Source organism: Geotrypetes seraphini, chromosome 1, assembly GCF_902459505.1.
Source record: "Geotrypetes seraphini chromosome 1, aGeoSer1.1, whole genome shotgun sequence".
NCBI classification, from domain to species: Eukaryota; Metazoa; Chordata; class Amphibia; order Gymnophiona; family Dermophiidae; genus Geotrypetes; species Geotrypetes seraphini.
Window position 1 is genome coordinate 39,014,533 of NC_047084.1, and position 20,304 is coordinate 39,034,836.

General features: G+C 43.1%; 1 protein-coding gene across 3 annotated transcripts in view; it reads right to left on the reverse strand.

The window, feature by feature from the left end:
• Nucleotides 1-328: 328 nt before the first annotated feature.
• The window catches only part of NLN (neurolysin), a 158,465-nt gene continuing 138,489 nt past the window's right edge, over nucleotides 329-20,304 (reverse strand). For all 3 annotated transcript variants that reach the window (XM_033930104.1, XM_033930086.1, XM_033930096.1), the window contains exons 12-13: nucleotides 17,808-17,944; nucleotides 329-1,241 (exon numbers count right to left, since the gene is read on the reverse strand). In XM_033930104.1, the coding sequence (XP_033785995.1) occupies nucleotides 1,107-1,241; nucleotides 17,808-17,944 (272 nt within the window). In that variant the 3' untranslated portion in view covers nucleotides 329-1,106. The remainder of the gene's footprint in view (nucleotides 1,242-17,807; nucleotides 17,945-20,304) is intronic.

The following is a 20,304-nucleotide window of genomic DNA, read 5'->3' on the forward strand; positions in this document are numbered from 1 at the left end:
TAGAGTGTATTTTATGGGCTCCTGATCAGACTGTTGATAAAACCTCCTTTGATTGTGAGGAACAAGATTATCTTTTGATATTCTTAATAAAAAGTCCATAAATAGAAATATAAAAATTTAAGATTTATTTAAAAATTTAAAGACCTGTTCAGCCAGTCACTAAACAGAAAATAATTGCTTTCTACCACAGATAATGTTAATCTTTGAAATCATGTTTGAAGTACAGTAGGAAAATACTGCTGCTGCTACCTTAACACAAAGTAACTCCACTTAAAGTTATGTAAAGTTATGTACGAAAAGTTATGTAAAGTTAGGTATGCAAAGTTTGTAAAGTTATACAAATAATTGTATTGTCATCGCCTGGAAATGACCAGCCATCTTCTAATGTAATCCGCTTAGAACCGCAAGGCACAAGCGGAATAGAAATCACTAATGTAATGTAATGTAAGGATATTGGCTATAGGGATGATTATATAAAGAGCTGCCTAATTTCAGGCAGCAGGAAGGCCTATAAACAGTAATATTCTAATAATTTACACACATTAAATTACTACTTAGGTTCATAAATGACCTCATATTAGAATGCTGAATAGAAGAGAACTATGCAACATGATTTGATGGTACACACTTTGCAAATGGGTGGTGCACACTGGTACAAGCGTTATAGAAAGCTATTATATACAGGCATACTCGCTAACATCTAGGTGCATGAATTTACACTAATAGTGTAAATAATCATGCCTTAATGTATGTGCATTTCCAATTATTTTGGGCTACTGTAACAAAAAGCAAGCCTATAATAGGCACCCTTTTACTGAACTACCCTCACAGTGATGTCACGTCTAACAAACTGCAGTAGCATGATGCTACCAAAAAAATATACACAGAAATCCCAGAATTTTATTAGCTTTATGTTGAGTTCTTATGCTCTCTCTCTCTGTCTTCAGCTTAATTCTCATTAACAAAACATCTTTAAAGCTACTGTTACCATAAAAATGATTCACTCTTCCTACTTAACACATTGTTGAACTCTTCATGACAAGCCTGCAATACACAAATTTCAAACTGTTCATCATTGATGTTCTACAGGAAAGTGCTGTTGTGCTCTATGGCATGCTTAGTCCTTTACACAGTAAAAAAGCTTTCTCATTTGGTTCACGGCCTAAGAATCTTTGAAGCATTTCCATACCATCCATTGAGCCTCCTGGTTTCAGGATGATATCTCTGTATTTCATTCCAACCTAGTTTCAAGAAAAAAAACAAAGCTGAAGATTTCATATTTACAGATACATATTTTTTAAAATATGACAAATATTGAAATGGAAGAGCACTCATTACTGATCAAAAACAGGCACTGGTCTGCAACAATCAAAAGGCACTAACTTTGTAAAACAATTAACACGAAAACAGATTAAGCCGATAATATAATTATATGTAAAAAATAAAAAAAAAAAAAAATATATATATATATATATATATATATATGAATTTTCTTTGCATCAGTTTTGACAATAGGAACAGTGATTAACTAAACAGGAACTCACCAATATTATTGCAAGAAAGACTCAGTATCAGGTATGCAAGCACAGATAACAGGAAAATCAGGATTTCAATTTCAGAAGTTATATAGAAACAAGCGGCCTTTTTTACAAAGCTGTGCTAGCGGCTGCCACGCGGCAACAACCCCAAAGCCCTTTAAATCTCTATGGGCTTTGGGGCCGTTAGCGCAGTGCAGCCGCTAGGGCGGCTTTGTAAAAGAGGCCGAAGATGTTTTTGTTGCACAGCTCTGATCTGCTCACTTGGCTATTGGAAATAATGCTTTTCACATCAGAGAAGCCGTAGTGAAAAGGGCTTCTGAAGTGCAAATATGACAGGTTTCTTTCCCTAACTGGCATCTAATAATTAATTATTAGATGATTATTATGCTCAGATATCAAGGAGAGATATTTTAGGAGGGTTTGCGGAAATGTCAAAATATAGTAGAGTCCTTTGGACTTACTTACATTAAAACACTAAAATATGAGAAACGTTTTGGGCTTAGTGTAAAATTAATGCCTTATATAAATGTATTTTGAAGAGGTGGGCCCAAAGCAGACCCAGAGAATTAGAGAACTTTTGTTTTTATTATTAATACTTGATATTCCACTTTTTGTAATATACACCAATGGGGTTACAATTCAACAATAACTTTTATGATAAAAACTAACAAAAATCTGTTTGCAAACCTCCCCTTCATTTACAAAGCCTGACATCTGTTCCACTGAAAGCTATTAGATATATCAAAAGGGATAACGTTGTGTGACAAGTGAACAGGACGAGCACCATAAAAGGCAATGAGAATGGATTAATGAAAACAGGATTTGCCAAAGTAACTTTATAGGACTCTCTAATGTAATAACAATATATCTGAACTTAGAACAACCAACTGATGGTGTTTATCATGATTTTGAAAAAAAAAAAAAAAGAATATAATCTAATAATGTGTAAAATAAACAGATATAATATTTGTATTTTATGCCTTTCCAATTTTCAAGTAGAAATCAATGGCTTTGTGGCAAGTATTAAATAACAGTCCAAAGCAAACCAGCTATCTTGCCATGTATAACTCCAAATGCAAAGAACTAAACTTTGATATATAGACACTGGGGATATCTCAGAACGCTACTCTGAAAGATAACAGCGTAGCAGCACTCCTCACTGAGTTCACCCTGTGTATATCAAACCTAATATTTTTTTCTTTTTATATTTTATAGTTCAACTCGTAACTTGTCATGAAAATTTTCTTTAAACATATTAATTTTATAAATATTTCTTCATCTTTTTTGCTTATAAAAACTTCATCTTATTTTTAAAGCATTCCATTTTCAAAAATTCACTAACGGATAATGCACTTATCTTATATATATCAACTGTGTGGCCGCACTGTTCCCCACCAACGCGTTTCGCCTTATTCTTCAGGATGGGGCTAGTGCTGCAACTTCACCAAAAAACACACAGATTACCTTATAGTGTACTTACAAAACTATACCATTCAATAAAAACCAAACACACCAACCTGTTGGCTTACACCATTCCATTCTGCGGCCATTCTAACATTCAAATATAGCCGCGGCATTCCTTGCAAGCTATTTATATCCCACCAATCAGCAGCATTCTTCCTAAAGTGTCATGCTTCTTGGAACAACCCCCAATCACTAGAGAGCAAAAGCAAAAACCCTAAATGGAACCCAAAAACATTTCTTTGGCTACCGAACCCACTCATTCAGCTAAAGGTAATCTGTATGTTTTTTGGTGTAGTTGCAGCACTAGCCCCATCCTGAAGAAGAAGGCGAAACGCGTTGGTGGGGAACAGTGCGGCCACACAGTTGATATATATAAGATAAGTGCATTATCCGTTAGTGAATTTTTGAAAATGGAATGCTTTAAAAATAAGATGAAGTTTTTATGTTCAAATCATGTTTATTCAACACCACAAGAATCAATACAACTCACAGGTATAACAGATTTTACAAAATACAAAGCCAATCCCCAACCCCCCCACCTCCCTCAAGGGCAGCAGCAGCGGTAATCATCCCAAAAGTGAAAATCAGTAAGAAAGTAGAAAGATACAAGTTATGTATTCCATACTTGGTTTTGAATATAAGGAGTAAAAGTTAGACTGAATGGCCTCCAACATGTACTAAACAAACGGCCTGCTTTAGAAGACAACTCTACAATATCTTTGCGTTCTAATAACATTTGCTCTCCACTGGGAAATAGAGGGAGGATGGGGCGACAGCCACTGCAGCAAGACGCATTTCCTGCCCAGCAGCACTGTTTTCTGAAGGAAGGCCGCACAACCAGGTCTAGGCGGATGGAAGCGAAGTTGTAGTGTAAAGAGGAAGCTTGGATGCATCCTCCAAGAACAACCCCAAAGCTGTGCCACAGTTGATACCAGTTGTATCCAAAAAGTAGACACCAAGGGACAGGTCCAGAACATATGTCCAAAAGATGCCATTGGGCAGGCACATTTACCACAGTTATGTCCCACACTTATCCCCATCACATGAGCTCTCTTGGGCGGGTAAAAGGCATGCAACAAGAACTTGTAATTTCGCTCCCTTTCCACAGATGACATAGTAGAAGCAATCCCCGAGCGGAGACCCTTACGGAGCATATCCTCAGATATGGGTATATGGAGATCAGCTGACCACTTCTGAGCCAAAATGGTAAAGTCCAATTCGCCAGATAGTTCTTGCAAAAACTTATGATAGAATTTCAACGGTATCAACTCCTGAGCTGTAAGACAAAGAGCCTCCTGTAAACTGGTCTGCACCTCTTCTCGTACCACCGCTGGTGTCAAAGTTTGCAAATAATGTTGAAGTTGTCGATAGGCAAACCAATCAGCAGGAGAAAGGTGAAACCTTGACTGTAGCTCCGTGAAGGGGACTGGGAGACCCGAGTGTTGGACAGTCTGGGACACATACTGAAGGCCCGCATTAGACCAGCGCCGAAATATCACAGAGTCCAGGCCAGGTAAAAAGTCTCTATTTCCAGTAATAGGGAGATAAGGCGATCTTCCAGGGGAAATTTTTAACAGGCGACACAGCTTCCTCCAAGCTTTACGTATAGCTGGTAGAAATGGGTGTGAAGGCAACAGTGGCAGGTCTGGTAAGTGGAGAGCATGTAAGAGATAACTAAAATGATAAGGTTTAAAAGTAAAACATTCAAGTTCAGGTAATGAAAACCAGGTAGTATTACAAAACCAATCATGAATATGGCGTAATTGACATGCAAGATTAAACCTAGAAACACACAGAAGACCCAACCCCCCTGGGCAGTCGGTAGCATCAATTTGGACAAAGAAATCCTAGCCCGTTTACCCTGCCATAGATACGCTGAAAGATGATACCTATGGTGAGATAAGTGTTGGGCAGTTAACATAATGGGAAGCATTTGTAGGATATAAAGCCATTGTGGAAGTATCATCATATTGTATAGAGCAATACGGCCAGAAAGAGAAAGAGGTAACTTGCTCCAATTAGTGAGAGACAGCTCAGTACGGCGCAGCAAGGGCAAGACATTAGCATTATAAAGGCCATTCAAATTTTGAGGTATAACCACCCCTAAATAAATCAAGTGTGACGGTGCCCACTGTAGAGGGAAGTCTCCCTGCCAGGAGTACTGTACCTCAAGCAATGTCGGTAGCACTAATGATTTCTGCCTATTTAGGACCAAACCTGAGTAAAGAGTAAACTCATCAAGTAGTTCTAATGCTCGAAACAGAGAGCGATGTGGGTTACCTAAAGTAAGCAAGAGGTCGTCTGCAAACGCTAGCACCCGCAGTTGTGAAGAACCCTCTGGCAGGCCCGTTATCTCATAATACCTCTGAAGTGTACGTAAGAATGGGTCTAAATACAAAAGAAAAAGAAGGGGCGATAATGGACAACCCTGTCTTGTCCCCCTACCCACAGAAAAAGAGGGGGACTTCATACCATTAACCAACACAGCCGCAGTCGGTCCCGAGTAAAGCGCTTGTATCGACGCCAAATAACTTGTGGGAAACCCTATACAGTGCAATATGCGAAACAGGTAATACCAATGCACCTTATCAAAGGCTTTCGCTGCATCCAACCCCACAAGAAGACCGGGATATTGTGTTTGTTGAGCTCGAGAGTACGCGAGTAAAACCCGGCGAACATTTAGTACAGAGTGTCGAATCCTAACAAAGCCCACCTGTTCAGGCACGATAACAGCGGGTAATAAAGGGGCTAGTCTATCAGCCAAAATACGAGCAAATACTTTAGTATCCACGTTCAGCAGTGATATCGGCCAATAAGAATCCATGTCCATGGGCGGCTTGGAGGGCTTCGGTATTAAAGTAATCAGAGCTTCATTAGAATAACGGGGAAATACGCCCTGATCCTGTATGGCCATATAGTAAGCTAAAAGAGTCCCCCCTATAGAATCGGATAAGATCTTAAAGAATTCCGGGGAATAACCATCTGGCCCCGGTGCCGTGCAGGGTTTCAATTTTTGTATCGCCTGCAACACCTCCTGGAGGTGAAGTGGCCTATCCAGCAGAGATACCTGAGTCGCCGTTAATCTAGGCATACCCGCATCCTCCAAATAGTCACAGACATCAGGACCAGTATAAGGACCCGGGGATGCATAGAAAGCTTCAAAATAGTCATGAAATGCGGCAGAGATATCCACTGCAGACGTCAAGATCTTCCCTGAGCCATCCCTAATCATAGGAATATAACGAGACCCATTCCAGCTCTTAGTGACAGATGCTAGGAGTTTCCCTGTCTTATTACCATATCTATGAAAACGAAATTTTCAAAAAAACAACAATTTTTTAGTACGTTCATGTATGAGGGAATTTAACGCCACCAGTACCGCTTTATACGCTTCACTAAGAGCTTCGGAAGGATTACACACTAAATCACGTTTCAACTGCGTCAGCTGTCGTTCCAGTTGTACTATACGGTTCGCTATACGACGGGTTCTAGTTGTCACATATGCAATTATATCCCCACGCAATACCGCCTTGGCCGCATCCCAAAATAATAGTGGCTGATCAACATGTTGGGCATTAAAGGAACAATAAGTCTCCCATTTGTCCAATAAGTACTTCTGGAAATGGTCATCTTTATGTAAATAGGAGGGAAATCTCCACCCCGACCCAGAACCCACTGGACCGCCCATCGCTACATCAATCCAAATCATATTGTGGTTGGACACTTCAAGTGGGCCTATTGTAGCTGCAGAGACCCGGGCAAATAAGGATTCTGAAAGTAAAGTGTAATCAATTCTGGAAAAAGAACCATGGGCTCTAGATTGGTGGGTATAATCCCTTTCAGTGGGGTGTAGCAACCTCCAGGGGTCCACCAACCCCAAAGCTCGACAGAGATATGGAATACCCCTAGTTTGTTTCACTGTCATCACTCCAGACGATCCAGAGCGATCCATACCTGGGTCCAAAACTTGATTTAGGTCACCCACCAAAATTAATGGACAGTCAGAAGCCCGTAAGCAAATATTAACCAAATTCTGAAAGAAAGAGTGTTGGTATCCATTAGGGCCATAGTCCACCAGTAATCGGAAGGGTCCACCAAGTCCCACCACCTTCACCAAAAGGTAACGGCCCTGAGGGTCACGACGTAATACCTGAACCTTACAGGGTAGGCCCTTCGGAAATAATATGGCTACCCCCGCCCTCCTCCCCGGGCCAGATGCATAATATAAATCACCAACCCAACCTCTCTGAAGCTTTTGGTGTTCCAGATCTGTAAGCCTAGTCTCCTGTAAGCAAGCTATATCTGCAGAGTGATGTTTCAATTGTGATAGCATTTTTGTACGTTTAATAGGGGATGTAATTCCCGATACATTCCAAGATATTATACGTATCTTCTTATCACCCAGGAGTAAACCCACCATAAAAGTAAAAGCAAGCAATTCCTCCAAAAGGAAGAGTCCCAGGGCGTCCAGCCTCGCCCCAAGACTCCGCATTCACATTCCAGGCAAGCCAATCAACCATTTCCAGAAAAGAAAACCCCATAAATACCGCAAAACCACACACAATATACCAAGGCAACACCGCCGCTACTGCCCAAAAATTTTTCCCCTCCCGCAACCCCCCAACAATCCCAAAAACCCCCATCTTGTGGGAGAAGTAGAAGTCACAAAAGACATCTCCCCCAGGGCTACCCTGCCAACTAAACAACAAATCCCTCCTGAAATCAAAAGGCAATGTTACATGAGACAATCAATATAAACATTGTAGAACCAGTAGTGATCCTCTGGACAGAGCTTAGTCCCAGCTATCATTCCGCCCCTGAACCAGAGCTACCAAGCTGCTTGATGTAATCTGCGGCTGTCTCATGTGATGGAAAGGTTTTCCAGAGTCCATTACAATAAATCCTTAAAATGGTCGGATAATTAAATTGAAAGCGTTGCTTTAAGTCAGACAGCTGTGCGCAAAGAGCATAATAGGGTCGTCTTTTCTCCTGTAACGCCACAGAGAAGTCCTGACTCATGCGAATCGAGTGTCCATCATATTTCAAGCTTTCCTTCTTAGCTCGATATTGTTGTAATAGAGCCACCTTGTGTCGAAAATTCAGAAGCTTCAAAATTACCACCCGAGGGCGCGTTTCTAATCCAGGCCTGGGGCCCAAGCGATGCGCCCGTTCCAGTCGCAGAGGCCCCATAGAAGGTGGGAAAGTAAATTCATCCTGCAGCCATTTCTCCAAGATTTCCAATAATAGACGCTCAGCGATAGTCTCAGGAACATCCATCAGACGCAAATTACGAGCGTCTCGAACGATTCTCCAGGTCATCTAGTTTGTCAGACTGGACTCGCAGCTGCTCCTGTAGTGCACCGACATCTGCGGCACGTGTCGTAGAAGAATCCTCCAGGTCAGACACCCGTTGTTCCAATGCAGCGGTGCGGGTCGCGGCAGCAGCAAGTAGCGTCTCAATATTAGAGATTTGGGCAGTCAGAGTTTCCATTTGAGGCCCCAGCACTTGTGCTAACGCTTCTTTTATGTCACTCAGCGCGGTCTCCGTGAGATGGGAGACCGCCGCAGGGCTCGTCGCCATTTTAGGTTCAGTCGGCCGCACTCGTTCGCGCTCTTTCCGGGCTGTTTTTGCCTGCATGGAATCGTAGGATCTCGTCAAATATCTTTCCATGCAGGTAAGGTACTCAAAGTGTACCGAGATCGCGGTGGCCGTCAGGAAAAATGTCTCTATAAGATCAGTTATGTGCAGGGCAGCCCCGGAGCAAACGAGGAGACGTCCTCACTCGTTCATGACACCACGTGACCCCCCCAAGATGAAGTTTTTATAAGCAAAAAAGATGAAGAAATATTTATAAAATTAATATGTTTAAAGAAAATTTTCATGACAAGTTACGAGTTGAACTATAAAAAAGAAAAAAAATATTAGGTTTGATATACACAGGGTGAACTCAGTGAGGAGTGCTGCTACGCTGATATCTTTCAGAGTAGCGTTCTGAGATATCTATTTGATAACCAATTCCTAATCTACAACTGAAAATTCCTCCTATTCCATGACTAATTTTCTCAGGAGTCTCTCATGAGGAACTTTGTCAAAAGCTTTCTGAAAATCTATATACACTACATCAACCGGCTTACCTTGATCCATATGTTTATTCATACCTTCAAAGAAGTCAAGCAAATTTGTGAGGTAAGATCTCCACCGGCTGAACCCATGCTGACTCTGTACCATTAGATCATGTTTGTCTATGTGTTCCACAATTTTATTTTTTTATAATTGCTTCCACTATTTTGCCCGGCACTGAGGTCAGACTTACTAGTATGTAATTCCCCAGATCTAAGAACATAAGTATTGCCGCTGCTGGGTCAGACCAGTGGTCCATCATGCCCAGAAGCCCGCCCGTGGAACCCTTTTTAAAAATTGGTGTAACATTGGCAACCCTCCAGTCTTCAGGTATTATAGACAATTTTAGCAACAGGTTACAGATCACTAACAGTAGGTCAGCAATTTCATGTTTGATTTATTTCAGTACCCTGGGATGTATACCATCCGGTCTAGGTGATTTATCACTTTTTAACTTGTCAATTTGGATTAATTCATCTTCCAGATTCACCGATATTTCTTTCAGTTCCTCTGCATCATCACCCTTGAAAACCATTTCTGGTTCAGGTAGATCTCCTTCCATGAAGACTAAAGCAAAGAATTCATTCAGTTTCTTTGCTATGGCCTTAACATCCCTGAGCACCCCTTTTGCTCCTTGATCATCCAATGGTCCCACATATTCCCTCAAAGGTTTTCTGCTTCTGATATACCTAAAAAAATTGTTACTATGAGTTTTTGCCTCTTTGGCAAGTTTCTCTTCATAGCTTTCTTTATCAATGCTTTGCATCCAATTTCCCAGTGCTTATTTTCTTCATTTAAATCCCTTTTCCATTCTTTAAAGAATTTTTTTTTTTTTTTTGCTCTTATAGCCTCTTTTAACCATGCTGGCTCTCATTTTCTCTTCTTTCCACCTTTGTTAATACATGGAATACATCCGGTTTGGGCTTCCATGATGGGATTTTTCAATAACATCCACACCTGATTTTCAGTACTAACCTTTGCAACTGATCCTTTTAGTTGTTTTTTTAAAACCATTTTCCTCATTGTATCATAGTCACCCTCAGGCTTGAGTAATGGGCATCAACATGGCAGATGAGGTTCAATGTGGATAAGTTTAAAGTGATGCATGTAGGCAACAAAAATCTCATGCATGAATACAGGATGTCTGGGGCGGTTCTTGGAGAGACCTCCCAGGAAAGAGACTTGGGAGTTATGATCGACAAGTCGATGAAGCCATCCATGCAATGTGCAGCAGCGGCAAAAAGGGCGAACAGAATGCTAGGAATGATAAAGAAGAGGATCATGAACAGATCAGAGAAGGTTATCATGCCGCTGTATCGGGCCATGGTGAGCCTTCACCTGGAGTACTGCGTCCAGCACTGGTCGCCGTACATGAAGGAGGACACGGCAGTGGCGTACCTAGGGGGGGGCGGGGGGGGCGGGCCGCCCCGGGTACCAGCCCTAAGGGGGTGTTCCCGGCCTTGCCGTTCAGTCCCCCGCCACCCCCGAAGGACCGCTCGCCCCCCTGGCCTCCCCGCACCACCTATGAACAGCCGCAGCAGGATCGCGAAGTCAGCGTCAGCATCCCTGCGCTGCTTCCTACGACGCGATCCCGCCCCTCCTCTGACGTCAGAGGAGGGGCGGGACCGTGGCGCAGGAAGCAGCAGGGATCGCTGACGCTGACTTCGCAATCCTGCTGCGGCTGTTCTGTTCATAGGTGGTGCGGGGAGGCCAGGGGGGCGAGCGGTCCTTCGGGGGTGGCGGGGGACTGAACGGCAAGGCCGGGAACACCCCCTTAGGGCTGGTACCCGACGCTGACTTCGCGATCCTGCTGCGGCTGTTCATAGGTGGTGCGGGGAGGCCAGGGGGGCGAGCGGGTCCTTCGGGGTGGGTCGGGGCATCAGGCCTTCAGGGTGGGGCGGGCGGGCAGGCAAGCAGGCTTTCAAGGGGGAGGGGGGTGACAGGCAGGCAGGCAGGCCTTCAAGGGGGGACAGGCCTTCGGGGGGGGGTGCAGACATTCAAGGGGTGCAGGCCTTCAAGGGGGGCAGGCAGGCCTTCAGGGGGGTGCAGACCTTCGGGGGGGGTGTAGGCCTTTGGGGGGGTGCAGACCTTCAAGGGGGTGCAGGCCTTCAAGGGGGGAAAGGCAGGCAGGCCTTCAAGGGGGGGACAGGACTACAAGGGGGGGGGGCAGGCCTACAAGGGGGGGGGACAGGCCTACAAGGGGGGGGACAGGCCTTCAAGGGGGGGAGCAGGCCTTCAAGGGGGGGTGCAGGCCTTCAAGGGGGGTGCAGGCCTTCAAGGGGGAGACAGGCCTTCAAGGGGGGGAAAGGCAGGCAGGCAGGCCTTAAAGGGGGGACAGGCCTACAAGGGGGTGGGACAGGCCTTCAAGGGGGGGACAGGCCTTCGGGGGGTGCAGGTCTTCAGGGGTGGGGTGTAGCCCTTCGGAGGGGGGACAGACCTTCGGGGGAGGGGGGGTCCTGGTGTAAAAGTACACAGAGGGAGAGAGGGAAGGGGGGGTTCAAAGATACATGCATATGCCAGACTTTGGGGGTTAGAAATAATGGGTCTAAAAACAGAGGAGTGGGAGAGAGATGGTGCATAATGGGATTTAGGGAGGGAAGGAACAGAAAGGGAGAGAACTTGGAAACAGGGGATGGTGTGGAGGGGGGATAGAGATACTGGATAGGAGGATAGTTGGGAACAGAAAGGGAGAGATGGTGGATCCTGGGGTGGTGGGGAGTTGAGAAAAGGTGAATCTGTGGATGGAGACAAAAAAAAGGAAAGATGCCAGATCTCCGGGAGAGGGAAGGGAAACGGAAGGGGAGAACAGAGATGGCAGACGGATGGTTAGCACGGAGAAAGGAGACCCTGGCAAGCAAGACAACAAGAGCCTGGGACCAACAAGATTTGAATATTGATCAGAGAACAAAAGGTAGAAAAAATAATTTTATTTTCTGTTTTGTGATTACAATATGTTAGATTTGAAAAGTGTACATGAGACAGCTTGAAATGGGAACTTTTCTATTTTTGTGAATGGCAAGGCTGAGTTCAGTTAAAATATATGCTTTATAAGAAAATATAATAATGTGTTTTATAAAGTTTATAAGCATTGCTGGCATACTCGGTGAGGTGTTCCTAGTGTTGGTGGTGGTGGTAGCATGTCAGTGTGTTGAGAGGAAGAGGTAGTCTGGGAAATTCTGCTGAGCAAACTCTGGGCCCATTTCCACCCCCAGTTAGTCCACTCCACTCAACTGGTTCACACACTGAGTGGGTCTTTGGGTGTTATTTCTGGGTAGTTGTTTTAGAATCTCTTCCAGTGGTTTGTCAGTATCTCCTTCTGGTCCAAGGAAGGAAACTTTGTCAACCTTAGCATTGACCTTCAGAATATGTTTGTAACAGCGCTGCTTGTGTGGCATTAGGCTATGTAGTGATCGAAAGAAAAAAACAGACCTTTGCACATTTTTGCACTATATGGTGGGTGTATGAGGAGATTCATTTCCTGCACAGTTAAGTCCATTTTTTCTACTGAATAATAGTATAGGTACAATGAAAGTAAATAGCAAAAATGTTTGAGTAGATAATTAAGGAAATCTTTTTCATATTGGTTGCTTATGGACTGGGAAAAAAGACTGTTCAAGCAAATGTCTCCAGAACTGCTTTAATGGAAAAATGTGATTTTTTTTTTTAAGTACTTTGTGAAATTTATTGTTGTTGTGAAATTTATTGTTATACTTTGTTTAAACTTAAAAAGCGGTGTCATTAACAGTGAATCTAATCGAAAAATCGATTCAACAGGGTGAATCGGATCGAATGAAATATTTTTCTCTGAATCGGGCAGCACTATTGGCTACCATGAGAATGGGCTACTGGGCATGATGGACCATTGGTGTGACCCAGTTAGGCTATTCTTATGTTATGTTCTCATCTGTAGGGGCCTTTGTTTTCACTTCTTATTTTAATGTATTTTTTTCCTGGGAACTTATCAGTGTTTTTTTATAATGGGAACAAAAATGGAAGAGAATTAATGTGTGTGGAATGGGGGGGGGGTAACTAATTTCTTCAGCTAAATAATTCAATCCACTTCAAACAGACATAGGAGAACTCACGCACCATTCACACACCCTCCAACCAAAAACGTCAAAAGAAAAAAACTGTTCGACAACCTCCTAGCCATTCGAGCTGCAACACTTGACCCCCAACTCTACAACCTATTGACCTCGACCACAAACTACAAAACCTTAAAAAAAGAAATAAAAACCCTTCTATTAAAAAAACACATAAAACCAAACTAACATAATCAGAACTGTCCCAAGCATCACCTGCAACTACTCCATATGTACTTCTGATGTCATGACAATTCAGACATAATTTATGTTATGTTATGTTTGGAATAATGGTTACATAAATGAGGTTCAATAAAAGAAAATTTTCTGTGGGAGCATTTGTTGGAACTTCTGTTATCCTGATTTCTTCTATCTGTGGGCTTTCTTTAGCTAACCTACTTATCTGGGGCTTTCCACTTCTGCAGCTGCCCTTTTCACGGTCCACTTTGCGCTTGCACTCTCTGGGGAGGGGGGGTTGGGTCTGGGCTTGGTGGGGTAGGTGTGTCTGGTAGTTTTGTCTGGGTGGTGGCTGGGTGTTTCTTGGGTGCTTGTTGTGCGGATTGGTGTGTCTGGTGAGCGGTCTGGGTGTTGTTGCTTGTGGGGGTTTTTTTCATTATAAAATATGGCTGAGGGTCTAGTCCGGCTTATTATTCTTGTGGGTTCTGGGGTGGGATTTGTTTGCTTGCCCCAAGTTTTGGCCTTTTGTTGTGTATTGCTATGCCTCTCATTGGCAATTTTCTCTTGGGAGAGGCTTGTTCATGCTTGTTGTTGCTGTTACTCTCATTCTGTGTTCTTTTTGATAATGTATAAGTTTCTGTACAGACCATGGTTGCTTGTCTGGACCTTTTGCCATTCTCAATAAAAATACTTTGGAAAAAAAAAAAAAAAAAAAAAAGAAAATTTTCACTGCCTGTTTCTATTCTGACCATTTATTCCATTTCATGGTTATTGCAAAAAAAAAAAAAAAAAAAAAATTTTACATGAGGGGGGGGGGGGGGGGTGTCAAAAAATGATGGGCCCCGGGTGCCACATACCCTAGGTACGCCACTGGGACACGGTACTACTCGAAAGGGTCCAGAGAAGTGCAACTAAGATGGTTAAGGGGCTGGAGGAGTTGCCGTACAGTGAGAGATTAGAGAAACTGGGCCTTTTCTCCCTCGAACAGAGGAGATTGAGAGGGGATATGATCGAAACATTCAAGGTACTGAAGGGAATAGACTTAGTAGATAAGGACAGGTTGTTCACCCCCTCCAAGGCAGGGAGAACGAGAGGGCACTCTCTAAAATTGAAAGGGGATAAATTCCGTACGAATGTAAGAAAGTTCTTCTTCACTCAGAGAGTGGTAGAAAACTGGAACGCTCTGTTGTGGGGGAAAACACTCTCCAGGGATTCAAGACAAAGTTAGACAAGTTCCTGCTGAACCAGAAAGTATGCAGGTAGGGCTAGTCTCAGTTAGGGCGCTGGGCTTTGAACAAGGGCCGCTGCGTGAGCGGACTGCTGGACCACTGGTCTGACCCAACAGCAGCAATTCTTATGTTCTTTTGAAAATTAAATGCCACTACAGTAGCACTGGATGCATGGCCCCCATGCCTAGGAAACCTATAACATAAACCTCACCCCGAAAGCCCCCTAGGATTGGCCCTAAACCCCAGGAGCCTCAGGTGCATAGATATAAGAAATATTAACCCATCAGGGTTACACTGATACATATTCAGGTATATTTTTTGTAAGTCCAATTCCCAAAGAGCTTACAATCAATGTGAGTACCCAACGTGCTAGGAGTTGGGGGAAAGATAAGAAACATTAGTGTAAACATAAAGAAGAGAATCTGCATAGAACAGAGGTGCAAAACTTCAGTCCTTGAGGGCCATAAACAGGTCAAGTTTTCAGATATTCCTAATGAATATGCATTTTTATTTTATTTAAAATTATTTATATCCCTCCATAATCACAAAATAGAAAATAAAATTATTTTGTCTACCTTTTGTTGTCTGGTAATTTTATTAGTCAAATCATGTTGGTCCCGGGCTCTGGTTTGTCTTCTGTTAACTCGCTCACCAGGGTCTCCTGCCCATTTGACGTTTTCTTCTTTCTCTGTGCTCACAATCCATCTTCCATCTCTGTACCTTTCCTTCCACTGCCATATCCAATATTTATTTCACACTGTCTACCATCTCTCTCTCTCCCTGCCTTGTGCTCTGGATCAGACCTATTTCCCTCCTTGCAGCATCTCTCTTTTCTTCCCTTCCATTATCATGTGAAATGGTCCTTTCTCTCTCCCTGTGCACCATCTCTGCCTGCCCTCCACCCTATGTCCAACATTTTTCCCTCTCTCTTCTCCATGTGTCTCCCTCCCCTCCTTTATATGCAGGATTTTTCCCCCTCACCCCTTTCTACCTCTTTGTTGCACTCCCTTCATCTCCTCCACCCCAAGTCCAACAATTCTTCATCTCTTCCCCCATGTGCAGCAGCTTTCTGTTCCTCTCTCCTATCCCCTTGTGCGGCAGCACTTCCCGATCGCCTTTTCCCCCCCTAAAGATCTGACGTACCATCAGGTCTCCTAATGTAGCAGCAGTGGTGGTAGATGGCTAGCAGATGCAGGATCTTAACAGGCTGCTCGTGGCCTGCCCCACCAGGGCTTCCCTCTGCTGTGTCATCAATGATGTCATCAATGATGCAGCAGAGGGAAGGCCCTAGCAGGGCAGACCACGAGCAGCCTGTTAAGATCCTGCTAGCTGTGAACAACCGTTGCTGCTGCTGCTTTAGGAGGCCCTGGAGGTATGCCAGACCTCACTGTGGGTGGGGAGGACTGTTCACTGAATTGGTGAATCCAATTTTTGGAGGAAACAAATCGATTCACCAAAGTGAACTGGTGAATCAATTTGAATTGGTGAATCGGACAGCACTACTGGATACCCCCACTGAATTTTTTTTTGCATGCAATGGCAACAAGGGACCTTAGTCCCCAAAACTTACATTTTAAAGATTCATTCTCTACTAAGATGTAATTTTATAACTGCATGGATTCATAAATACACCTATACTTTTCCCTTGTGGGCACTAGTGAATTTTCAAAGCAATAGTATGTTTATACTTTCATTTTGAAAATTACCACTAGGAATTTAGGTGCTTACATTTACACCTGCTTTTTGGCATACACACATTTTCTGAGCTATTTTAAGGGCAAATGCACATATTTTCAAGTGTATGTACATAAATACATACTCCCACAAAACCTCAGCCCTGGGAACGACTCTGCTCAGGAAAAATAATCCTAAACAGGTTGTAGACATGCAACTTGAAATTCATATTGGATGCACAATTCTATAAGCACCTATTTTCACATAAAAAAGCAGTGGTTTTAAAATTGTCCTCCACATATATCGTTTCTAACCAACTATTACGGCCTTCATTTTAGAACCATATCCACAAGGAAATAGCAGCATTTGTATGTGTATATACACACATAAATGTTAATTTCAGAAAGCCAATTAACACATGGAGATCTACACCATGCAGAGATTTCAGAGAGGCCAGGTTTGGGCTGACTTAGGTGGAACTAAAATTTTACAAAGGCAATACAAATGTATGAGGGAAAATATTCATGTGAAGCTTTAAACCAACTCAGAGATGTGCAAGTTTAAATGTGCGAATTGTGGCCAGGGCTGCACAAGTGATTAAAAGCAACCATTCTCCTTAATCTCCACTGTTTATTTCTGCCTCCAAAATGAAACCAAATTTATTACTTAATCAGAGTGGAGGAGTAACCTAATGGTTAGGACAGTGGGCAGAGAACCTGGGAACTGGGTTCAATTCCCACTACAGCTCCTGGTGACCCTGGGCAAGTTACTTAACTCTTCATTACCCTATGGATAGAGAAAATACCTGAATGCAAAATATAAATCTACTTTGATTGTACCACAGAAAGATGGTATATAAAGAATATAATAATAATTAGTGGAACTTATAGCTGTAGACTTGGAAAATGGGACAGCTACATATGAATGTGGTGTCATTTCCACATTTAAGAGTCAACATCTCCACAAGGAACCTGCCAGGTTCTTACTGTTCATTTTTTTTTAAACTGAAAAATGGCCACTCCAGCAAATACGTGTACATGCCTGCAGAGATATTTTAGAAAAAGCTCTCTGTTGGCAAATCTTTTTTTATGAACTACCCCTGGAATGGAGCACATCTCGATTCTGATCCCGATCTAAATAAAATGAGCTCCACATATATTTTCTTTAAAAAAAAAACAAACCAAAAGAATGCACAGTGCATGATGAAAGGTGAAATGAAGCAATTTGTGTGATAATGAAAAGATCAAAGCAGTTACAGTGAGGAAGCTGCAGGGAAACTGGTTCTCAAGCTTTGAGTTAATTTTCTAAAGCAGTCCCAGAGGGCTTACAAATGAGACATAAAGATAGTTCCATTAGATGAGTGGAAGGGAAAAGATAAAAAAGAGAAAGTGAAAGAAATTACTATGAAGTTAAAAAAAACCCAAAATAAAAAGTGCCCTATTTATCCAGGATTTTTCCTACAGATTCTGTGACAAATCAGGTCCTTTGTGAAAAAAAAGAAGAAGCATAAAACATAGCATACCTTTGGATTCATTATCCCTTCTTTTTTAAAGCAGCTATAAAAGATGTCCATAGAGAATACCTCACTCCATAGGTATCCATAATACTGACCATCATACCCGCCTGCCAAATGCCCAAAAGTAGCTGGCATATTAGTACCTGAAATTGGAAATAAACCAACAATAAGTTAATGTCAGTCGGGTGTAATTTTCTCTTAAGTAAAATAGCAATGCACTGGAAAGATCTATATGCCCTAATTGATGATACACTATAACCCTCTGCTCAGTGTGCAATGGCAGCTGAGAAAAAAAAATAAGAATGTTAGGAATTATTAGGAAAGTATGGTAATAAAGTAAAAACAGAGAATATCATAATGTCTCTAACATCTCAATACTGTGTATAATTCTGGTCACTTTATCTCAAAAAATATATAGCTGAAATAGAGAAGGTACAGAGAAAAAAGGTGACCAAAGTAATCAAGGAGATGGAATGACTTCCCTAAGAGTGGAATGCAATTGAATTATTAAACACATTTAAAACAAATTAGAGAAAATATTTCTTCATTTAACACACAGTTAAGCGCTGAATTCTGTTGCCAGAGAACATAGTAAAAGTTGTTAACCTAGCAGGGATGCTAAACGAAAAGTCCATAAACCATTGTTAAAGTGGAGCTGGGAAAAATCTACCAATTATTCCTGGGATAAGCACTATGAAATAAATCCGCTTTTGCGATCCTACAAAGTATTTTTGACACGGATTGGACGCTCTTGGAAAGAGAATAATGGTCTTGATGGACCTTTGGTCTGTTCAAATACATCAATGCTTCTGTAGTTAAGTATTTCTCCACAAAAGCATGAATGATCAAGTTTGCTAGTCTAAGAGAAAGAGGAAGAAACCTCTGGCTTCACACAGCATTATAAAATCATATAGTTTGAGAAGGGATGCTTTACAGTGCTGAATGGCTTCCAGAACTAGACTAGCTCTCCAGATAATTTATAGGGCAACATCACATCCATTTTTCTACCAGTGATGCCTTTCCTTATGTGTTGGAGTATACTGTTAGCTTTTATTCATACCAGGGCTGGTTTAAGTGGCAAGCCAGTGAGGTATTGTCTCAGGGAGCTGAAAGCTTTCCTCACTGGTCATCTGTTTATCACAGCAAGAGCATCTTTCTCTGCTCCAGTGGCTGGTTGTTTTTTTTTAATTTTATAATCTCTCTACCTCAGGATAAAGAGCAGAACATAAGATGAAATGCTGAGAACCAGGAAGTATTTCAGCTTGCATTTCAGTTCTGCTGCTGCTCAGTCAGAGGCAAAGGCAGTAAAGAAAAAAAATAGCCACAGGAGTGAAGAAAGATGCTTCTGTTGCTGTGTTGCTACTGCAGCAAATAGAAGAGGGATTTGGGCTGATGCTAGGAACTGTAGATTGGAATAGAACTCTGATTCATGCTGGGAGGTGGGGAGGAAGATATTAAAGAAAGGGGCTGAGGGTAATGGAGGTTGTTGCTGATCCTGGTGAATTGGAAAACGAGGCTGGAAGCTGATCATCGGGAAAATGAGAGGAGGAAAGATACTGTGAGTGAGGACAAGCAAGGATGTGTGCAAGGAAAGATGCTAGGGAAGGAGAGACAGGTAGAGAGGAAAAAGGAAAGGCAAGAAAGAGGTTGGAGGGCAGATACTGAGAACATGGGGATACTGAGAGCAGGGACTCAGACTTAACCAGAAACTTTAGGATTCGATAGGAGAACAGAATATAGGGGTGGAATTTTGACTGAAGACTTGGGGACACATACCATTGGCAGTGGGAGAGATGCCCAATCTCTTCCGCCCAACCAACAACCCCCAGGCAGTGGAAGAGATGCCAAATGTCTCCCACCACCAACCAACCCCCCCAACCTCCCTCGGTAGTGGGGAAGATGCATATGCTCTCCCGCCTACAACCGACACATACCACCGGCAGTGGGAGAGATGCCCAGTCTCTCCTGCCCAACTGACACCCCCCCCCAAGGCAGTGGGAGAGATGCCCAATGTCTCCCGCCGCCAACCAAAACCCCCCAATCACCCCTCAGCAGTGGAAGAGTTGCCCTTGCTCTCCCGCCACCATACAACCCCCCCCCCATGCATCCGATGACCCCCACCCTCTCCCCCTTACCTTAATTTCAGATGGCTGGCCGAAGGGATGCCTGCACCCTCCGGCCAGCAGGCCTGCCTCTTCAAAATGGCAGACCTGCTCCTCCCCGGTGCATCCTAGGATGCATTGGAGAGGGGCCTGAGGCTCTGATTGGCTTTATGCATCCACGCCAATAAGAGCCTTAGGCCCCTCCCGGATGAAACCGGGGCTCTGATTGGACCAGATGCATATGGCCCCACCCATTGGAAGGGCCTTAAATAACCTGGTCCAATCAGAGCCTCAAGTCCCTTTCCGGTGCATCCTGGGATGCAATCAGGGAGGGGAAGACCCACCATTTTGAAGAGGCGGGCTTGCTGGCCGGAGAGAGTAGGCATCCCTCTGGCCAGTCA